General features: G+C 42.2%; 2 protein-coding genes across 6 annotated transcripts in view; one reads left to right on the forward strand and one right to left on the reverse strand.

Annotated features, from left to right (window-relative positions):
• The window catches only part of GALNT12 (polypeptide N-acetylgalactosaminyltransferase 12), a 47,025-nt gene extending 38,756 nt beyond the window's left edge, over window positions 1–8,269 (reverse strand). Inside the window, exon 1 of one of the 2 annotated variants that reach the window (XM_023921750.2) lies at window positions 7,828–8,263. In XM_023921750.2, the coding sequence (XP_023777518.2) occupies window positions 7,828–8,207 (380 nt within the window). In that variant the 5' untranslated portion in view covers window positions 8,208–8,263. Of the gene's footprint in view, window positions 1–7,827 lie in introns of both variants that reach the window. The other variant, XM_086895798.1, reaches the window with a different exon arrangement.
• Window positions 8,270–15,912: 7,643 nt separating this feature from the next.
• Window positions 15,913–18,694, forward strand: part of ANKS6 (ankyrin repeat and sterile alpha motif domain containing 6) — a 43,208-nt gene continuing 40,426 nt past the window's right edge. For 2 of the 4 annotated variants that reach the window (XR_015288732.1, XR_015288733.1), the window contains exon 1: window positions 15,961–16,793. Coding sequence is in view for 1 of the 4 variants with exons in the window: in XM_086895807.1 (XP_086751933.1) it covers window positions 16,027–16,793 (767 nt within the window). In the remaining 3 variants the exon portion in view is untranslated. Of the gene's footprint in view, window positions 16,794–18,694 lie in introns of all 4 variants that reach the window. The other 2 variants (XM_086895807.1, XR_015288738.1) reach the window with 2 other exon arrangements.

Below are 18,694 nucleotides of genomic sequence, written 5' to 3' on the forward strand. Positions count from 1 at the left end.
GTGGCATTTTGTAGGCTCTAAGTAAATGAGGCGGATGGGAATGAACGGCAGCACCCATGGACATCTCAATCTAGTTTCACCACCTTCATTCCCACTCCATAAACTGCAGGGGTAGCAATGTGGGCACTGAAATCTGCCAAGTGTCTTTATCCAAGAGAAAACACCTCTTTCTCTCACCTTCCCAAAGCCATGGCAGAGGACACAGCAGTACTGGCATCTTCTACCCCCTTTTCTACTTTTTCCCAAGCTGCACCTTGGGGTTCTGCACACCCACCCACAAGCATCCCAAGCCCTGCAGCATGACACAGGAGGCAGGTGGTTTCTAAGCCAGCCCACACAGTTACCAAGGCCACGTCCCTTACTCCAGGCTGCATATATAGTTGAACATCCACTCCTCACCCCTCTCTGTGGGAGAGTAACCTAGGGATAGAATGCGGCACACGAGCCAAAAGCAACACCACCCAAGGCCTGGGACACAAAAGTGCAATCACCCAGTGAAATTAAAGGAAATGATAAACATTATTCTTATCTCCTCCAAATACTACTCAACTCTTTGCGTCAGATTTATTTTCTCACATAAGACTACCCTGATCCAACTGTCAGTTCAGGGATTTTTTTTTTTTTTTAAATTTTTTTTAATATAAATAAATAAAGGTTTATCTGGGCATGGAGAGTCTCCACCTGGTTTTACATACCTACACAGGCCATATGTGTTCAACTATTGCAGAAAAAGGCATTGACAGTTTACAGAAGGTGTGTTTGGGTGTGATTAGCAAAGCAGATAGCAGCAAGTTATTGATAACTGCCAGAATGGCCAGATTATTTGGGGCAAGGCTGGAACACTTTAGCAGGTGAGTTCAGGATGCTGGCCTACACTTCCCCACTGTCTGTCCCGTCCCATCCCAGCCCAGCAGGCCAGTGAAAAGCTCCCTAAATTATATCTGCTGAAACAAAGTGTTTTAGAGAAAGCATCTCTGTACAGCCTACAACACTGTGACATGACCAAGTCTCTGGAAACAAAGGCTGGCTTGATTTTAAAACAGTTTTCCAGATTATTTAATGCTCTATGGAATGATTCTCCCAGATACAAGAAGGTCTTGACAAGACAGACTGTCAAAAGCTGTCTTAAGATTTCAGATAATAATCAGCTGTGCTGCCTTGTATACAAACATTGTGAGAAGCAAGGAAGATGACAGCAAGTCTGAAACAGAAGAAAATATTTGTTAAGAAGTTGGGGAGGTGGGGAGGAGGTGGGCACAGAAAGCAAATCTGTTTAAAACAGATTAAAAATACATTAAGAAAAAAAAATGTCTAGAAAGAGAAGCATTTACTAAATCTGTATTCTAAAATCTACAAATTCAGGAAATCCACAGAGCCTCCTAATTCCAAATTGTTAGAGAAAGACTGCAGAAGTTCCTAACTGACCCAGATTCTGGATGTGCAGATGAGAAGGAAATTCTGCATCTAACGATGGGGAAACATTTGATTTTGATTTTTATTTTACTTTGCTGAGCTGAAACAGTGGTTACATTTTGCTGAAATGTTTTCAATTTTCTTCCAAGATAGTGAGATACACTTAACCTTTCCACAGAGACATACTATTTCCTGTACCTACATTCAAAAACTTACTTTAGTGTGAGTAATTTGATTCAGGACAAGAAAAAGTATTTTACAAAGCAATAGCTGAAATAAGCTATTGTATTCATCACTATAAATAAGATGTGAATTCACATGTTCCTGATAGAAAATTGTTTACAATAAAAGCAGCTTTTGAATTAAAAAAAAAAAAAAAAAAAAATCAATTTTTTGCTTACTATCAATCACAGATCTGGGAACTTTTTCAATTTAAAAATTAAATCAGCTGAAACCAAGCAATAATCTAGATGTCAAAGGATGTTGAGGAAGCCTACCAGAAACTGGAAAGAAAAATGGTGAAAAATATTCATGTGAGCTCTTCTGGAAAGTATTTGCTGGGGGTTGTTAAAGGCATAATGACAAAGAAAAGTGACACATTTTTACAGATGACAGGAAACAAAAATAGCAAAATATCCTAAATATCAAAACCATAGCGGAAGCATTGCTTCATTTTGTACTGCTATAAAATGCAAGCCTTTTTATTAAGAAAAAACAAAACAAAAAAACCAACCATAGTGAAGAATTATTTTTACGCCACTTGCTGTGTGAGGAAAGAATGAAATGTCCTAGAGAAGTATTGCTTTGAAGGTCTAAAGCCTGTTTACATACAAAGGAAATCCCTCCAACTAACACTAAAGCTATTATGATTAATATAGTTACTAACAACCAATTATATATTTCTGAAATGCTCAGAAATCAAATGAAAAAAAAAACCTAACACCAAATAAGTGACCATAGTGTTACAAAACAACTGCAAACACACTCTTAAGTGTTTAATGCAAAACCTTTGCTTGTGAGAAGTAGTGTGCTGTGTCTCCTTATCAGATGCAAAGCATGGGAATAGCTGTGCCAAAGCCAGCTCTGGACATAAGGTGCACCACAAGGTGCATGTTTAGAGGGAAGGGATGTGCCAGAAAGGTTAAGCTGCTGCAGCTCACCTTTGGGTAAGAGATGAAAGAGAAGCTCCTGGGTGAAGTCAGACAGTCACTGTGGGCTGAGGAGGGAAACACTCAGCTGCTTTTCCCAGAACAGGATCAGGCTAAAACTCCTGGCAGGAGTAGCTGTGATGTTTGGAGTGGAAAAGGAACCAAACCCAAAGTATATCAAGGCTTATTCTGGGAACTTTATAGCAAGATACTATCAGACAAACATCCTGGTATAATTCAGTATTTACAACCCAGAAAACAAAACAAACCATAGAAGAAAGGGAGATGCTGAGGGAATCAAATTCAAATATGGGAACAAACAGGAAAAACAGTTTTGAAAGACAGAAAAGTCTTTGCACAAGATTGTTATGCTAAAGTCAAGCATAATATTCCCTCAAAATAAATAGTATTATAGGCATAAATGATGGTGACAGAAGAATTGGAGCATTTGTGTATATCTAGCTATTTGTACAAAGACACTTAAAGATATATGCACAGGTACTTACACATACACATAAAATCACACATATACAAAGAAGTTTAATTAAAGAATCTATCCAAAACAGAGAAGATTACCTAGAATTAAAGAACAAATGCCTAAAAACTTTTTTTTTTTTTAATAACTAAAAAATACTATGCAGACCACACTCAATATTTTGGGGGCTTTTGTGACTACTTAGGAAAGACAGGGAAGAATTAAAAATCCATATCCCTGTGATCACAAGTAAAACAAGCTCCAAGGGCTGAATCAAGCTTTTACCATGAAAGACAACATGAAACGCTGGGTCAGCACAAAAGTGCCTGACTTGCTCCTTTTGTACCAAGAGGCAGCCAAAAGGCAACTTGTGTGCTTTTACAGGAACTATCCCAAAAATAAGTGGGTAAGGCATCCTTACTGTAAGACAGAAAGGGGAAAAAAAATTTAGAAAAAAAAAGGTAGAATGTCTAAAATCTGGAACAATGATTGAAATAGCCCTTAACCTAAAAGAACCCAGATAGAAAAACTGGAAATGTATTTCTTACATGTTGTAATAAGCTGTAAAAGGCTAAGAGAATGTATTAGTTGTCGGCCTAGCCCTACAGTCCTGTAAAACAAACACACTGTGAGAAGCCCCATGGGACACAACACAGATGTGTAGCAGACCTGCTGTTGCAGGGGGAGGAAGGCAGAGCAGCAGCAGCAGCCAAACCCATGGCCTCAGCTCATCACACCATACTTACAGGGCATCAGCCCTAACAGGGTGCTCAGTAAGTCAAAGTCTGACAGAGGACACTTGCTGGGTTTAAACCACCTATAATTGCTTCTCCCTTTACGAGTACAAACTCAAGAAATGAAGGGTAGATGTTGGGAAGACAAGCTGGGCCATCCAGACAACCTTATCATCAGGGGAATAAAAAGAAAAAGAAATCACTGTGGCAGTGATGTAGCCTTAAAAGAGGTGTTCAAAAGTTGTTGAATCTCCATCCTTGGAGGTTTCGAGGTTGGACTAGACACCCCAAAGTTTCCTTCCAACCTCCATCCTTCTCTCACCCCACGGCTTATTTCACTTCTAACCTTGTACAAAGTGTATCATCATTTAGTAACTCACATTCTTATCCAAAAGATTCTTCCAAATGGACATTTTTATAGACTGTTTATACATAATGTTTGTTTATATGTATACTTTCAATAAAACAAACAAAAAAATTCTGTGTGATGAAACACATTATCAGTTGCTGATATCAAGCTCAGTTAATTAAACTCAGTTAGTTAAAGGAAGCAGAAACTGTCTAAAGGAAACAGTAGTAGTTGCTGAGTTCTTTGGGCCTGTGCGTCACTAGAAACAGGATCAGTCATCACAAAAACCAAGTTATGGTGGTGAGAACAAGAGGGAATAATGACTTTCTGAAATATTGGTAGGAGAAAGATCTAAATTTGAAACTTCCTGGATTCATAGTAAACTATCATCAATCAATACATTATCTGAGAGAGTAATCTCAGCCAAACTATTCTTCTCTTTCTGTACAGTATTACCAAACATAGATATTAGCAAATACCTGCCACACTTCTGTTCCCATGGCAGGTCCAGGATATACAACATGCAGCAGTAGGAAAAGAGTTGTGGCATCAGTTTCTGATACAGCAACACCTTGTGCCATCATTTTGAATATCACATTTAACAGCTTACTGGTTCAGATACCCTCTATCTTATTAGCAAAACTCTAGTTTTCATTGGATTCAAATGTTTTCACCAATTCACATACAGAGAGTGGGTTCATCGATTAGTGTGCTAGGACATTAACATCAAAAGGAGCAGTGGGGCATCCAGGTGATGGTAATGCTGTCTCTGTTTCCCTTTTATTCTCCCATTTTATTGGTATCTAAAATTTCCAGGTTGCCTCTACATACACAAGAATATGCTTAAACAGACCAAAAGCCCACAGTCCAGAACAGAGTCTCCAAGCACAGGATCTGTCATTACCTCCTGAATATTTGATTTAAATTTTTCTAGTGGACAGACTTCCTTATGCTTTACAGTAAAAGGATTTTTGGAACAGAGAAGTGGCAGAACTAGTTTTATCCACTCTCGTGCATCACCCATGTATTGAAGCAGCCCTGCAGGTGGTACACTGCCAGCAGGCCACCTTTCTTTCAGGCTGAAGACCTGTAAATTAGTCACTTCTTCATGTAAGCCACACTGTAAATTGAACAGCATCCAACACAGATTTCTGTGGGACTTTATCAGTAACTCTTCACACCTTAAAACAAAAAACAAAACCAACCAAACAGAAAAACTGAAACAAACCAACAAAACCCCAAAACAAGTGCTTCACAGCTTCTACTCAGTTATTTATAAATGCAAAGAGTTTCCACATTATTTCACAGTTAAGGAACTCATCAACAACACACTTCTTTATCCATTACAACCTTCAAAGAACTCGGATATGTGATACACGTCATCCTTGACAAAAACCTTGTTGACTTTCTCAATAGATCACACCCTCCCATCTGTTACTAATTCTTTCCTTTACCACAGTTTGTAGATAACATGCCTGGAAAAGATCCAAGCCTTGCCAGCACACACTTCTCTGGTTCTCTTCTAGGACTCCACTAAAAAAATGCTGTATTTGTCACCTTCTGGTACCAAAGTTGTTTCACTGATTACATCTAAAATTTAGCTTTTGTATCATTTTGGTGGACTGCTGAAGCCTAGTTGCCATCTACCATTATGACTTATTTCCCATCACTGTAGCCTCACTCATCACCAAAATGTTCATTAAAGGTCATAAATAGTCAAGCACTATAGAAAATAAAATAAAATAAAATAAAATAAAATAAAATAAAATAAAATAAAATAAAATAAAATAAAATAAAATAAAATAAAATAAAATAAAATCCCTAGACTTGAGATTTCAAACTGTAGAACCTCTAATCTTGGAATAAAGTACAATACATCTTCTACGGCTATGGGCTTGGTGATAACATTTTTCAATTTTTTATTTTTTTTTTTAACTTTAATCTTTTACATGGTCCTCCTTCTTGAGGGAAGGAGTTAATACTTCATTGCAAAATTGCCTTTGGGAAAGTTTTTTACATTTCCTGAGTGAGTTGGAGAGATGGTCTGTGACATTTTTGCTATAATTTAGATTTAACTGTGCACAAAGGCATGAAACACCTGCCAACAGTACAATACAGCCCCAGCTTCAGAAGGCAATTATCTCTGTGATTATGTCACTGATGCTTCTGTGATTCTTTTGGTTTGGATATATTTTGTCATTTCAGCATCCATATATTCAAATCAAAAAGGGTCTGCTGTTGTAGCAAAATCTATTTAAATTATTTTCATTTCTAGAATAGTCACCCACACCCATCTATAATGTGTCCTATTCAACAACTGTGACCTTCCATTTATTCTAACATCCTGTCATAGAGAAATGGCAGAAGTCCAAAATAACTCATTGAAATGATTTAATTCTTCCCATGGAAATGAAACTAAAATGGTCCTTTTTGACCTATGGTCTACAGACTGCTTATAAAAGGGGAATAATAACTAAGTAAAACAAGCCTAGTGTCAGGCTTAAACTTATGATGAAAAGGCCTTGCATTTGCACTGCAACTTTTTTAAAGCCATCATAAGATTCATATTTTAGATTCAGCACTTACAATTAGGGTTGGTGAAACATTGGGCAGGACACACAGGGGCGAAGTGAACTCACGGGAGAGCCAGAGCCCTGCTTTTTCCACAGCTTTTTGCTACCACATCATACAAACCTTGTACCAGTTACCAGTACCTGTCGCAAGGAAACAAAGCAGCTGAAGCCAAGCTGAAGTGTAACAGAAGCGAGGGCTGTGAGGAGTCGGTAGCAGCCGTGGCTCCATCCCATCGCCTGTGATGGCTAGCATATCCCCTTAATCGGCTAGCCCTTCCTCTCAGCAGCCGGCAGCTCACTCACAGGAGAGCCCAGGACGCTGCCACACTGACTATTTGCATAAGGGCAGAATAGAATAGCCAGACCTCTTGTGCCACGCTGGCTTCACAGCCGCACTGAACTAGCCTGTAAACTAGAGCCACCTCATCGAACACTATCTCACCCCTTGTTTACAATTGCCTATGCCATTATCTGCCACTGGTGTCATAACTGTAAACGTAACTTGTTAATGCAACTTGTCCCAGCAACTCTGCATCCCAGAACAAGCACAGTCCCTCTTCAGAATACCATTACCCACCTCTGCGAGCACCATTTCTAGCTCACTCCTGGTAAAACTGCCAATAAAACAATCTCCTTTAAACTGTGTCTCTTCAGACATTTGAATACAATGCACAGCTGAAGTCTGGGAAGCGTAACGTTTGTGAAGCTGGGAGTGACTGAAAAAGTATGCTGCTGCCCATGGTGACTTACCCAGGGGACAGCAGCAGCAGGAGGGGACAGCAGCAGGAGAAACACGGCAGAGCAGCGTAGCTTGAAGACTGAAAACACACTGACAGGGTTACGTGGGAAAACAACCTGCACACGCACCACCAACACGCGACTTTGTGCTGCCTCGTGTAGGTGCGGCAGCCTGGAAAAGTCACCAATCGACTTGACACTGAGAGCGAGCGCTGTGATCCAAGAGCGTTTGCGATGGGAAAGTTTCCAAAAGCCTCCACGCTCCTGAGCGAGAAGTACTCGAGAGAGACACGACCACGCCGCGCTGGCCGCTGCCAGCAGACACTCCGGTTTGGCGGAGCGGCAGGCACGGCTCCTGTGCCCCGGCCCCACCTGCCCTCGGCGGTACTCTACTCACTGCGGGTGCCAGCGCTCGGGCAGGCGGCGGTGCAGCGAGATGCGGTCGCTCAGGTAGATGTTGATCTGGTGCCGGCGGATGCTCTCCTCCTGGCGGCGCTTCTCGTCCGGGCTCAGCTCCAGCCGCACCGCCCGGCCCAGCTCCCCCAGCGCCCCCGGGTCCAGGGCCGGCTTGGCGTACACCGGCCGCCGCAGCAGCTCGGGGTCGTGGGACGGCGGCTGCGGCGGGGCGCGGCGGGCGGCGTGCCGGGGCGGCGGGCCGTGCCGCCACACGAGGAAGCCGAGGGCGGCCAGCAGCCCCAGGGCGAGCAGCGCGCCCTCGCCCCGGCAGCCCCGGCTCCGCTTGCCCCAGCACATCCCGCGGCCGAGGCGGCCGGCCATGCCGAGCGGGCGGCGGCTGCCGTCTCACGGACAGGGGCGCGCCTCGGCCCCGGGCAGACTCGGCGAAGTTCTCACGGACCTGCCCACGCCGCGACACCCGCCTGCCGCCAGCGCTGCCCCGCCAGGAAGCCCGCACGGCTCCTCCGCCGCCGGCTCCTCCCTCCTCCCCGCCCCGCCGCCGGCCAGCCCGGAGGGGCGCGGCGCGGAAGAGCCGGGCGCGGGCGCTGCCGCGGGGCGGGGAGCGGTACCCCCGGGCCCGCTCGTCCCTCAGGAGTGCTGCCCGCCCCTAGCGCCCGCCAGCCGCCTCCCCGGGAACGATGTCCCTCGGTTTCCTGGTGGTCGGAAGGCTGCTTTGCCCCCGAGGGTTCCAGCACCCCAGGGAAGACACGTGGCTCCAGCCTACTCCGCGTTCTCCCTGGGGATACAACCGGTGGAGCTAGTAGTGGTCCTGACCCATCCCGGGGCAGGGAGGGAGTGGAGGCCATCCCGGTTCTGCCGGATCACACACAGCTGGGATTTGGGGAGGAGGAAGGAAGACATGTTCCCTTCTTTGCTGTCACCCTTTGAGGGAAAGGTGATCTGGTCGCCCTGAAGCTTGAGGGACCTTCATAAGCACTGGTGGCTTCATGGCAGATATGCTATTTCCCCAGCAAGGGAAAGTTCTCCTGGCACTGAGCTGCCAGGGCAGCAGCAAGCTGCTTTGGCCATTGGCAGTGACTGGGATAGCCCCAAGGCTTGCTGTCTGCAGACAGAAATTTTCAGAGCTGCAGAACAGCATGGGAGGTTATTTCCCACAGACGGACTAGGAAGAGCTTAGGGGTCGAAGGAAACAAATTGATAGGAAACCAGGCTCCATCCATTCTGCTGCCTCTAGAACAGCATGTGCTTCAGATGTAGAGCAGAACACAGGCTAAGAAGCTACAGGCACTAATGACAAGCTTTCTTTGCAGAAAAAAGGAGTGTTCTTGATTGAAAACATAAGTCAACCAATGTGGCCACATTGAGAGAAATTCAGAATACTAGTGAAAATCCCAAATTTATTATACACATAATGGACAGTCCATTCTATGGCTTGACAGAATCATGGGGGGGAAAAAATGTGTAGCGTTAGTTAGAACTTTCAGATTTGCTTCATACTTAACAACATATCCATACTACTTGTTTTACTTCAGCCCCTACTAGTATGAGGCCCCATCTGCTTAAACTTGTGATCTGGAGGCTCTGAGATTATGCCAGAGTTCCTGATTTTCCGTTTGAAATACTTTAACATATATGTAACATAAATGGATACAGTTTCTCTCTCGCATGCAGCAAGGAGCTGGAACTGTTTTTGAGGTGCCATTTGCTCCACTCATTTTCCAAAGAGAGAGTTCACTGAAATTTCCTCTGCTGTTGGAGGCCTGTCAAGATCAACCCAGCAGAGGAGTTTGGTCATGCCCAGAGAGAGAACAGCACCGGGCGGTGCCCACCAGCACTACTGAGGAGTGAATGAAACTCAGGAAGGGAAAAAGTTTCATCACTGCCGGGGTCAAGAGCATACAGCTATGAGCTCTTTCTGATTGTACATGACAATAAATATGGTATGTGACAACAAATGCAGACTCAGCTACTGTGGAGGCCATGCTCTGGACAGAAGGGTGCTGAAAACCAATGACTGATTCTGATTCTGACAAGCTAGAAGTCAAGTCAAGCAAGGAATCAAGTAATTTAGGTGGATTTGGAATGGGTGAGTGTATAGATTATTTCTTATTCAGCTATACAGCTAGGTGTCACAGGTAATTATATTATATATATATATATATAATAATTATATATATATATATAATATTATATAGGAATAAAGCGTAGTTTCAGTACACTTTGTAGACAACTTCTAAATATCAGTATGTTGGACATGATAATTTACATTGCATATAAAGGAAGCCGTGTCTGGCAAGAGTTGGGTAGCATCAGTTTTTGCATGCCCGATGTTTGCTTTGTCTCCTTGCTTGCCATCTTTCTGAATAAAAGAAGCCTATTCCTGGAATGAATCAAAGGAGGAGAAATCTTCCAGGACTCCCAAGAGAAGTTACTTAGGAGATTGGGAAGAGGTAAAGAGCAAAATGTAGAACTAAGAGTTAAATAAGAACAGAGAGAAAAAACCCTCTAAAACAAACACACAAACATACAAAAAATCCCCAGAGTTCTGCTGCAGAGGTTCTTAAATATTATAAGAATCTGTATTTTATTTAGATATTTTAAGTATTATGAATATTATATATATATATAAAACAATATGGATGAAGCACAAGAACATGATCACATCTAAAACAAGTTCTGAAACAAAAAAAAAGGGTAACAGAGAACCAAATATAATAAAACTGCTCTCAGCAGTGATAATGTTCTTACAGCAAAGTAAAGGGTGAAGACTTTCTGTGATCACCATCACAGTGGGGACTGAAAGTATTGCTAGTAAGCAGTAGCTCCCTAGGGATGATGTCCAAACACATAAACCAGAGGAAATCCATCAAGAGAAAGTACAGTAATGAGGTTAATGAAAAAATCAGAAGGAATCAATGATTTGCATTCATTAAGAAGTTTGTACAAGATGTAAAGAATATGAAGGCAAAACACATGTTTTCTCAAACCTTTTCAAACATTTTTGGGAGGTAAATGTGATGGGAAGACTGAACAATCTGAGCTGAAATAGTCAGGTTTAAAGAATTCTCTCTGTTCATACAAGTAAGCCCCAGAGGAAAAAGAAAAAAATCTACAATTAATAAGGTAAATGAATGAGTTTAATGTTAGCCATAAAACTTGTAGCAAAATTTTCATGGAAGTTCTTTTAAGTTCTTGTTTCTTTCAGGCTGAATAACAATGGAAGTAAAAACAGTTTGTTATGATTTTTTTAGTAAGCTATAATTTCAGAGTTATGATGCTAAATATAAAAAGATAAGTAGAGTAACCAAGCAAGTCATATAAAAACTCTAATTACTTATCTAGAAATATCTATTGTTCCCTTAGTTGTCCAAATTAAAACAGATCAGTAGAATAACCAATACCTTTGAAAAGTTTATTTTTAAAAACAGAAATTTTTTTCTTCACCTCAAAAATTATCCAAAATATTAACTAAACTTTTCAAAAAGCACTAAGAGAAAAAGCCTAACCACAACAATATGTAATCGTCCATAAGAATTCACATTATAGTGAACGTAACAGCTGAAATTAAGGATGTATCTCTTGCTCTCTGAAATATGTTTGAAATTCAGGTAATATTTAGTTAATCTGAAATACAGGAGCTTATTGTAGGAATAGGTTTACATATAGGGAACACCTAAAGAGGTAAGATAACCTGAACTATTTGACACCTGTATAGTTATTAAAAGGTATTCTTATTTTTAGTGATGACATATACATTACAGAAAAAGAGAGCTATTAAGTTTTGCAAAGGATTTAAAATTTACCTCATCCAAACTTTTCCTTTTTTTCTTTTGTGTGTAAAAAGCAAAAATCTAAAATGGAAATAGTCAGAAGACTGAATTTTCAGTAAGTTAAACAGCTTCCTAAATTCACACTTCCAGAGTAAAAAAAAAGTATCAAATAATTTATTTCAGAATAAAATTCCTAGTTTTAGAAAAAGCCAATGCTTACACATTCTAAAGAAAAAAAAATCAGAGTAATATGACAGAAAACATGGTGTATGAATACTTTGGACATAGATAGGAAATTTGCTGAAGGAGAGGAGGAATCATCCAAGCCATAAAACATCCCCATTGGAGATAGTATTGGACCTATGGGGTCATTGTTCACCATTGTTTTAACTCTGCATAAAATCGTGCTGCTCTGCGACACCCCCCCAGTTCTCACCTTGGCTGCTCTTTCTCTCCTTTGTTAGCACAAATATTTTAAAAATATTATTATTCAGCCTATTGTACTACCAATGCCAAGGATTTCTCTTTTACAAAGGTGTTTGCATTGAAAGTTTCTTTATTTGAGACAGCTGTACAGCACGAGCAAAACATGAAATGAGCTGCACCCCGCTTCACCATTGCCAAAGGGTCCTCGGTGCTTCAGCAGGAACCCTGTTTTACAGGGTAGGGTTTGGGTCAAGAGGGAAGCTGGGTGTATAGTGCAGAGGCAGAGAGATTGAGAAATTGAGATGAGATGAAGAGCCTTAAAAATAAACAGATTAAAAGCACAGACTTGATGACTGAGAAACTCTCCTATTTCAGAGATGTTTTATCAGGCTGATGAATGGTGTGAAATTTTCCTAGTGGAAGGTCAATAAAATGAGGCAGCATTCAGTGGATTACTTGGGCAAGACCTCAGCTGTACCAGTTTGCAGAATAGTCTGTAGAACATGTAAATGCACATGTACATGTGTACGTGTACACACATATATAATGTACAGACACACAAAATGCCTTGTTCAAAAAGTCACATACAAGCCAGGACAGCTTAAAAACTGACAGAACGTGCATGTCAAAGGCATCCATCAATATATTTGCTTGCTGTAGATATATATTGATTGTGTATAATTTTTCTCTTAAGCTAAATTGCAAGCATGAACTGCAGGCAGTGGAAGATAAAGGCCAGGAAGCTTAGCTGTCATAAAGTATTGGAACAAAACTGCAGTTCTGCTCACAAAGCAGTAGGATCTGACATGTTAAAGAAGGTATGTTATGCATGGAAACCTGACTGATTTTTCATACAGTCTCATGCAGACACAATGAATTAACATACCGAGCTGCAAATATTTTTTGAAAGTTTGTTGAAATTATAGCATATTCTGAAACCTATAAACAAAGTAAATTCCTCATAATGGTATAGCAGCTGGTGGTAGTAGAAAAAGTGAAGACTGTGATTAAAATTCTAAACCAAGAAATTAAGCAGGTATTACATTGTGAATTTAATCACCCTACACTGTAGCTACTAACTACCATTTGGTTTTTAGGAATTTTTTCAAGGTTGGTTCTGATTCTATGCCTGAAAGGACCACAGTTAACTTACATAAGTCAAATTATTCTGGGGAAGCATTTATTCTTCTGTGATGGTATTTCTAATAAATGAGTCTTCTGTTCCATTAAGGCAGAGATAAGTGTCTTTACACAAAAGATGTACTAAAAAAAATCAGTTTTTTTTTCTCAGAAGTATGATTTTCTTGTGATTCACATCAGTAAGATTTTACAGTAGCAAATAAGTCTTTTACCTCTTAAATTGCCATGAAAAAATGCCATCATACTTGGGGATTTGAGATGCTACCATTCTCAGACTTTGACAATACAGATTATAAGTGAGTCAGCTGTTTCTAGTTTTATGGATTTCTATGGAACATATTGCTTGACTACTTGCATTTTTACATTTCTGAGAGGCTTTTGATTATGATGGCAATTTTACAGTTTTCCATATTACATGATCCTGAATTATATATGAGGTAGAGTGTCATGGTATGTGTCCAAATGTATTACATCCCATTACTACTGTAAGAGCAACAGAATTTTTTGTCACATAACCTGGCCAATTTGTAGTTCTACATCATTGCACATTTGCCATATTATACTTACTTTACTACTTCCACAGGTACATTACATGCTGTAATGGTTTTCTAGGCTTTGTTTGGCAAATGATGAGTTCTGAGTCTTGAAGAAAAATTACTCTTAGTCATTTATCTCTTTTATTTCTTATTATATGATGAGTAGAATCAATATAGCTTGTATCTCCTTGCTGGTGTTCCTGGTCTTTTGAGATCATTAGCAGTGGAGACTTAGGTTAGAAAACTTTTACAGACGTTGACTTCACATGTGTATTCCTGCCTTATCTGTTCTGCACTTCTAGGTGGGCCTCTTCTGTTCCTTGCACTTTTCTCATCTTCTTTATTTGAAAGTAAATTCTTCATTCAGTAGGGTTTTTTTTCTGTAGTTTAAAATTATTTTAACCTTGTAGCAATCTAACATTGACCTATGCAAATTAGCACAGAAGTGATGTGATTGAATTTCTTGTCAAAAGCAATGCATTTTTCACTGATTGGACAAAGATGCAGTTTGGACAAACCTGAACAATCTGCACTTGAGCATCTTGGTTTTACTTTGTCCCATCTTATCTTCCAACTTAAGTTTTCATTATTATCTTATAATAATGAAATGAGCTGTTTGAAAGGCTTAGGTTGTTCTTCCATTGGTGAAGAAATCAAGTCCTGTATTTTCCAGGGATCTTGGTACTGCATCATCCAGGAGAATATTCCATAGCATCAAAAGGAATTTGATTATTTTTCCTTTCCTTGATTGTCAGTCAGTGACAGAAATCCCTGAGTTATCATACCTGTATAAATGCCTAGGATGCCAACTGAAGATGGTAATGACCATCAGACGACAGCAGCAGAACTCAGGACAAATAATTTTTCCTTTCATTTTTAAAACCCCATCAAATATTTCCTACATCTTATAAACTTATTAAAATAAGTGTTGCATCTTTTGCTGATAGGTTCCTAATAACATTCATGATCTCTTTGTCTGGAATTTCAAACCATTAATAGAAATTGATAGCATAATCATCAGCTATACAACATAAATTTGTAGGATCAACATGTTCAGTAGCTTATCTCAAAGATAAACTGGAGTGATCCTGTCACTAATTTGACTATATCTGAGCATGCACTTTGATATGGTAAGTATGACCCAGTTTTCTTCAATCATGAATAATGTATTGCATTAATCACTCTTGCCATTCCCTTATCCCAGGCTCTGAAATCTTACAAAAAGTGAATTGCATCATCCAGGGTTTATTGACAATGGCAAAATCCTCATACTGTTGTAACGTAAGGATGGCTGTAGGCTGTTTTGGCTGGACCAGAATTCTCCCTAGCCATGCATCTTCACTCTGATGATGGCCACTGTAAGCTTCTTTATGCTTAAAGAAATTATTTAAAATAAATGTATGTGACACGTATTTAAATATTCTACATTATTAAACTAACACATGCTATCTGTAATGAAAGAAGTATCCCTGAAACTGTTCTATTATTTCTGTAATGATAAATATGCAAATTTTATTTTTTTTTTCTATAAATGGTACTTTCCCAAAGTGTCCATAACTGCAGCCAAGACTGTTGTTTGCTGTAGACTTTCTCCAAGTGTAACTTGTTTGGCCCTTTGCCATGATGGTCTGGCAATCTGGATTTGCCTGTGTGTCAGAGCCCAAAAGCTGTATAACTTGGAAGATAAGGATGCCACTGCCTAAAACCAGGGGATTGCTACATTTTAGTGGCATTTGGTAGTTTTATTATTCTCAAACTTTTAAGTTTTCCTAGTCTTCTCTTCCCCAAATCCTCCTCTTGTAACAAGTGCCCGGTCCTGCCATGGAAGTCACAGATTTTTATAGAAAATTACCTGTCTGAATGTACAAAATTATATCCCTGAGTAACGAAGTTCAAGATTTTTCTTTTATTTTTTGCCTTGCTTTAGATATTGTAAACCAGTTTAACCTATAAAAGATTTCAGGGTTTCCTGGGGGGTTGAAACTGAAGACACACAAGAAATTCACATTTTATGCAGAAAGATTTTAAACTGAAAGACTAATCAGCACTCTCAGGAGACGGGAAATGGGTGTTTGAAGCAGAAAAGACTGAACTTCGAATCCTGTATCTCACTGAAGGGAGAGACCGCTTTGGAGCTAAAGGAGACACAAAGTAGGATGGTGCAAGTAAAGGCTGAAGTATCACGTAAACGGAGTGGGGCTGACAGAGGGACAGCGCCAGGCTGTAGGAAGTCGCCTTGTGAAGCAAGAAAAAGGGATTGTTGTGTCAGGTGAGAAGAAATAAGCACCATAGCGAAGGCCTGCTGCCATGATCCCGGCAGAAAGACACGTAACGCGGACACAATTAATAGTGTGGCGCTCAGTAACGGCGGGGAAAACGGCCGCATCCCGGAGGGCAGAAATCGCTGGCCAAGAGGACAGGAGCCGTGAGGACACAGGCGCTGGCTGGGCGAGGCGGGGCGGCGCCGCTGGGGCTGCCAGCTGGGCAGGAGAGGCTCCGAGACCCCCGGCCCAGGCTGGGATAATCCTCGCCGGCTCCGAGGAGCGCGGCCCAGCCCGGCTCCCCCTTCTCGCCGAGCGAGAGCGGCCGCGGCGCTGCGGCCGCCCTGGGCCGGCCTCCTCCTGCCAGCCGAGTCCCCTCCTCCCTGCTGCCTTCCCGGCGGCGGCGGGGGCGGTCGCGGGCGGCCGAGCCGCTCGGGGCCCGGCAGCGCTGCCCATGGGGGAGTGCGGGGTGTCCCCCCAGGTCCAGCTCTTCCTCCGCGCCTGCGAGCAGGGCGACTGCGAGACCACCCGACGCCTCCTGGGGCTGCCCGACGACGGCGGCCCCGCCGACCCTGCGGCCCCCTCCTCCTCCTCGTGCGGCCCTGAGGAGGCGGCGGCGGAGCCCCGCGGCGAAGCGTCGTCCCCGCCGACCCCCGCCGTGCCCGTGGACTGCACGGACGAGGCCGGCAACACGGGGCTGCAGTTCGCCGCGGCGGGGGGCCACGAGCAGCTGGTGCGGTTCCTGCTGCGGAAGGGCGCCTCGGTGCAGAGCAGGAACCACTACGGATGGAGCCCCCTCATGCAAGCGGCCAGGTAACGGGGGAGAGGGAGGGAGGGATCAGGGCCGAGGCGGGGGTCTCCGACCGCCGTCCCGCCTCGCCGCGAAGCATCGGCCTAGTCGGCGGCAGCCCCGGGGCGGGGAAGGGAGGGAGGGCCGCCTAGGCTCTGCCTTCCCCGCCCCCGGTCTGCCGCGGGCGCTCAGCTCCCTCTCCCACCGAACTGCGGTCCCCGGGCCGAGGGAGGGCGCCCGGGAGCGCCGGGGAGCTCCGGGCGAGTCAGCGTGGGGGAGAGGGAGAGGGCGGGCGCCATGTTGAGGGCCGCGGTCGGTCGTCGCCGGTGGAGCCCGGAGTTGTCCCGGGGGATCGGCGTGGGTGAGGAAGGGCTGTCCAGTGTAGACTTGGCTGAGTGTTATCCTGGGGCGTTAGAAACTTTACATGTTAACGACGCGGTGTTTGAAGCAGTGCATGCTGTTTCTTGGTTAAGCCAGCGCAAAATTGGAGATAAGGTGAACACGAAATACTGCTCTGTGACAATAAGTATATGCACCTAGCCTTACTTCATTTTCCATGTTTTTTTTTTTTATATTAGTGTTTTTTTGTTTTTTTGGTGGTTTTTTTTTTGTATGTGTGTGCCTTATTGAAAACTACATCTGACGTAAAACATATTGAAGTGAACAGAAACAAGCAGTTTCACTTGACTTGCCCACGTTTGCCTAGGTGTCTTGCTGGAGGATAGGGAAAACCATTGCTGAGGGTTTTTAATGACACACCGTTGTTTTCTGCATCGGTGATGCTGTCTTTTGCGTAACCCACTCCTACCACTGGACTGTGGTAGGTTCCCGTGTTGCTAATGTTGGTGTTGGTGCTTGTCTTTATTCCTACAAGGACACCTTGCGCTCACAGGTGTGTTTTGCAGGGTTGGAGGGCATTGCTGCCCTATAATAACTGAATGCTTAACCAAGAGAAGAAATGGTTTTTGTTGTTCTGGTGGTGGTGGTTTGGTTTTGGTTTTTTTTAGTTTTGTTTTTTTGTTGGTTTTTTTTTTTTTTTTTTTGGTTGGTTTTTTTTAATTTCATAACATTGAAGTACTTGGAAGAAAAGAATCCATTTCAAAGTCAACATTTCTCTTTTCAATTAATGGCCAGAGAAAGTTCCCAAAGAATGAGTCACACAGCTGGTTTCCCGGTAAGAACAAGGAAGACAAGGTTCAGCAATTTGGTTACTTTATGCAAGTTGAAAAAAAAAGAAAAAAGTTACAGAAAAAGTTTAAGATTTTTTTTCCCTTTAATGAAAACCATATGCTCATTCCCTAAAAACTATAAAGTCAGATGAGTATAACCCCTCTCACTGCTTTCAAGAAATTACTGGCTGACGTTTGAAAAGTACTGTATATATAGTAGAGGAACATGTTTCTCTTTTCTTTTTAATGGATAACCAGAAAAGAAACACAGTGTTTGTACAAAGGTAGGCTTTAGACTTATGTAGCTGTTAAATTTTCTGGCTGTGATTAGCTGTATTGCAATTGAACAGGAGGTAGTATATATATACAAAGTTAACTGCGTGCAGGGGTTGCAAGCTCTACTGAGGTGATGCAGTGAAGGGTACCAGGATAGTCCTCGGGAGTACACAGACTCCAGAGGCTTCCTCCTGCAACTGTGTACTTTCTGGAAGGAAGCTAAGGACTTTGGGGCTCGTGGTTGCTTTAAGTGGTTAGTAACATTTTTGGGGGTTTCCTCAACTAACATTTACTTTGCTGTTGTGTACAAAGGCTGCCTTCAGGGTCAAAGTTGGGTTGTGCTAAATACACTGTGCAGGAGCATTAGTAGTGCATGATACCTGCAACAAGAGTATGACCCACACATCCTGTCAAGGTATTGCATTTATTAAAATATATTTTAATAAAACATATTTAATAAAATATATTTAATAAAATAT

The sequence above is a fragment of the Cyanistes caeruleus genome, chromosome 1 (genome assembly GCF_971803275.1).
Source record: "Cyanistes caeruleus chromosome 1, bCyaCae1.hap1.1, whole genome shotgun sequence".
Classification (NCBI taxonomy): domain Eukaryota; kingdom Metazoa; phylum Chordata; class Aves; order Passeriformes; family Paridae; genus Cyanistes; species Cyanistes caeruleus.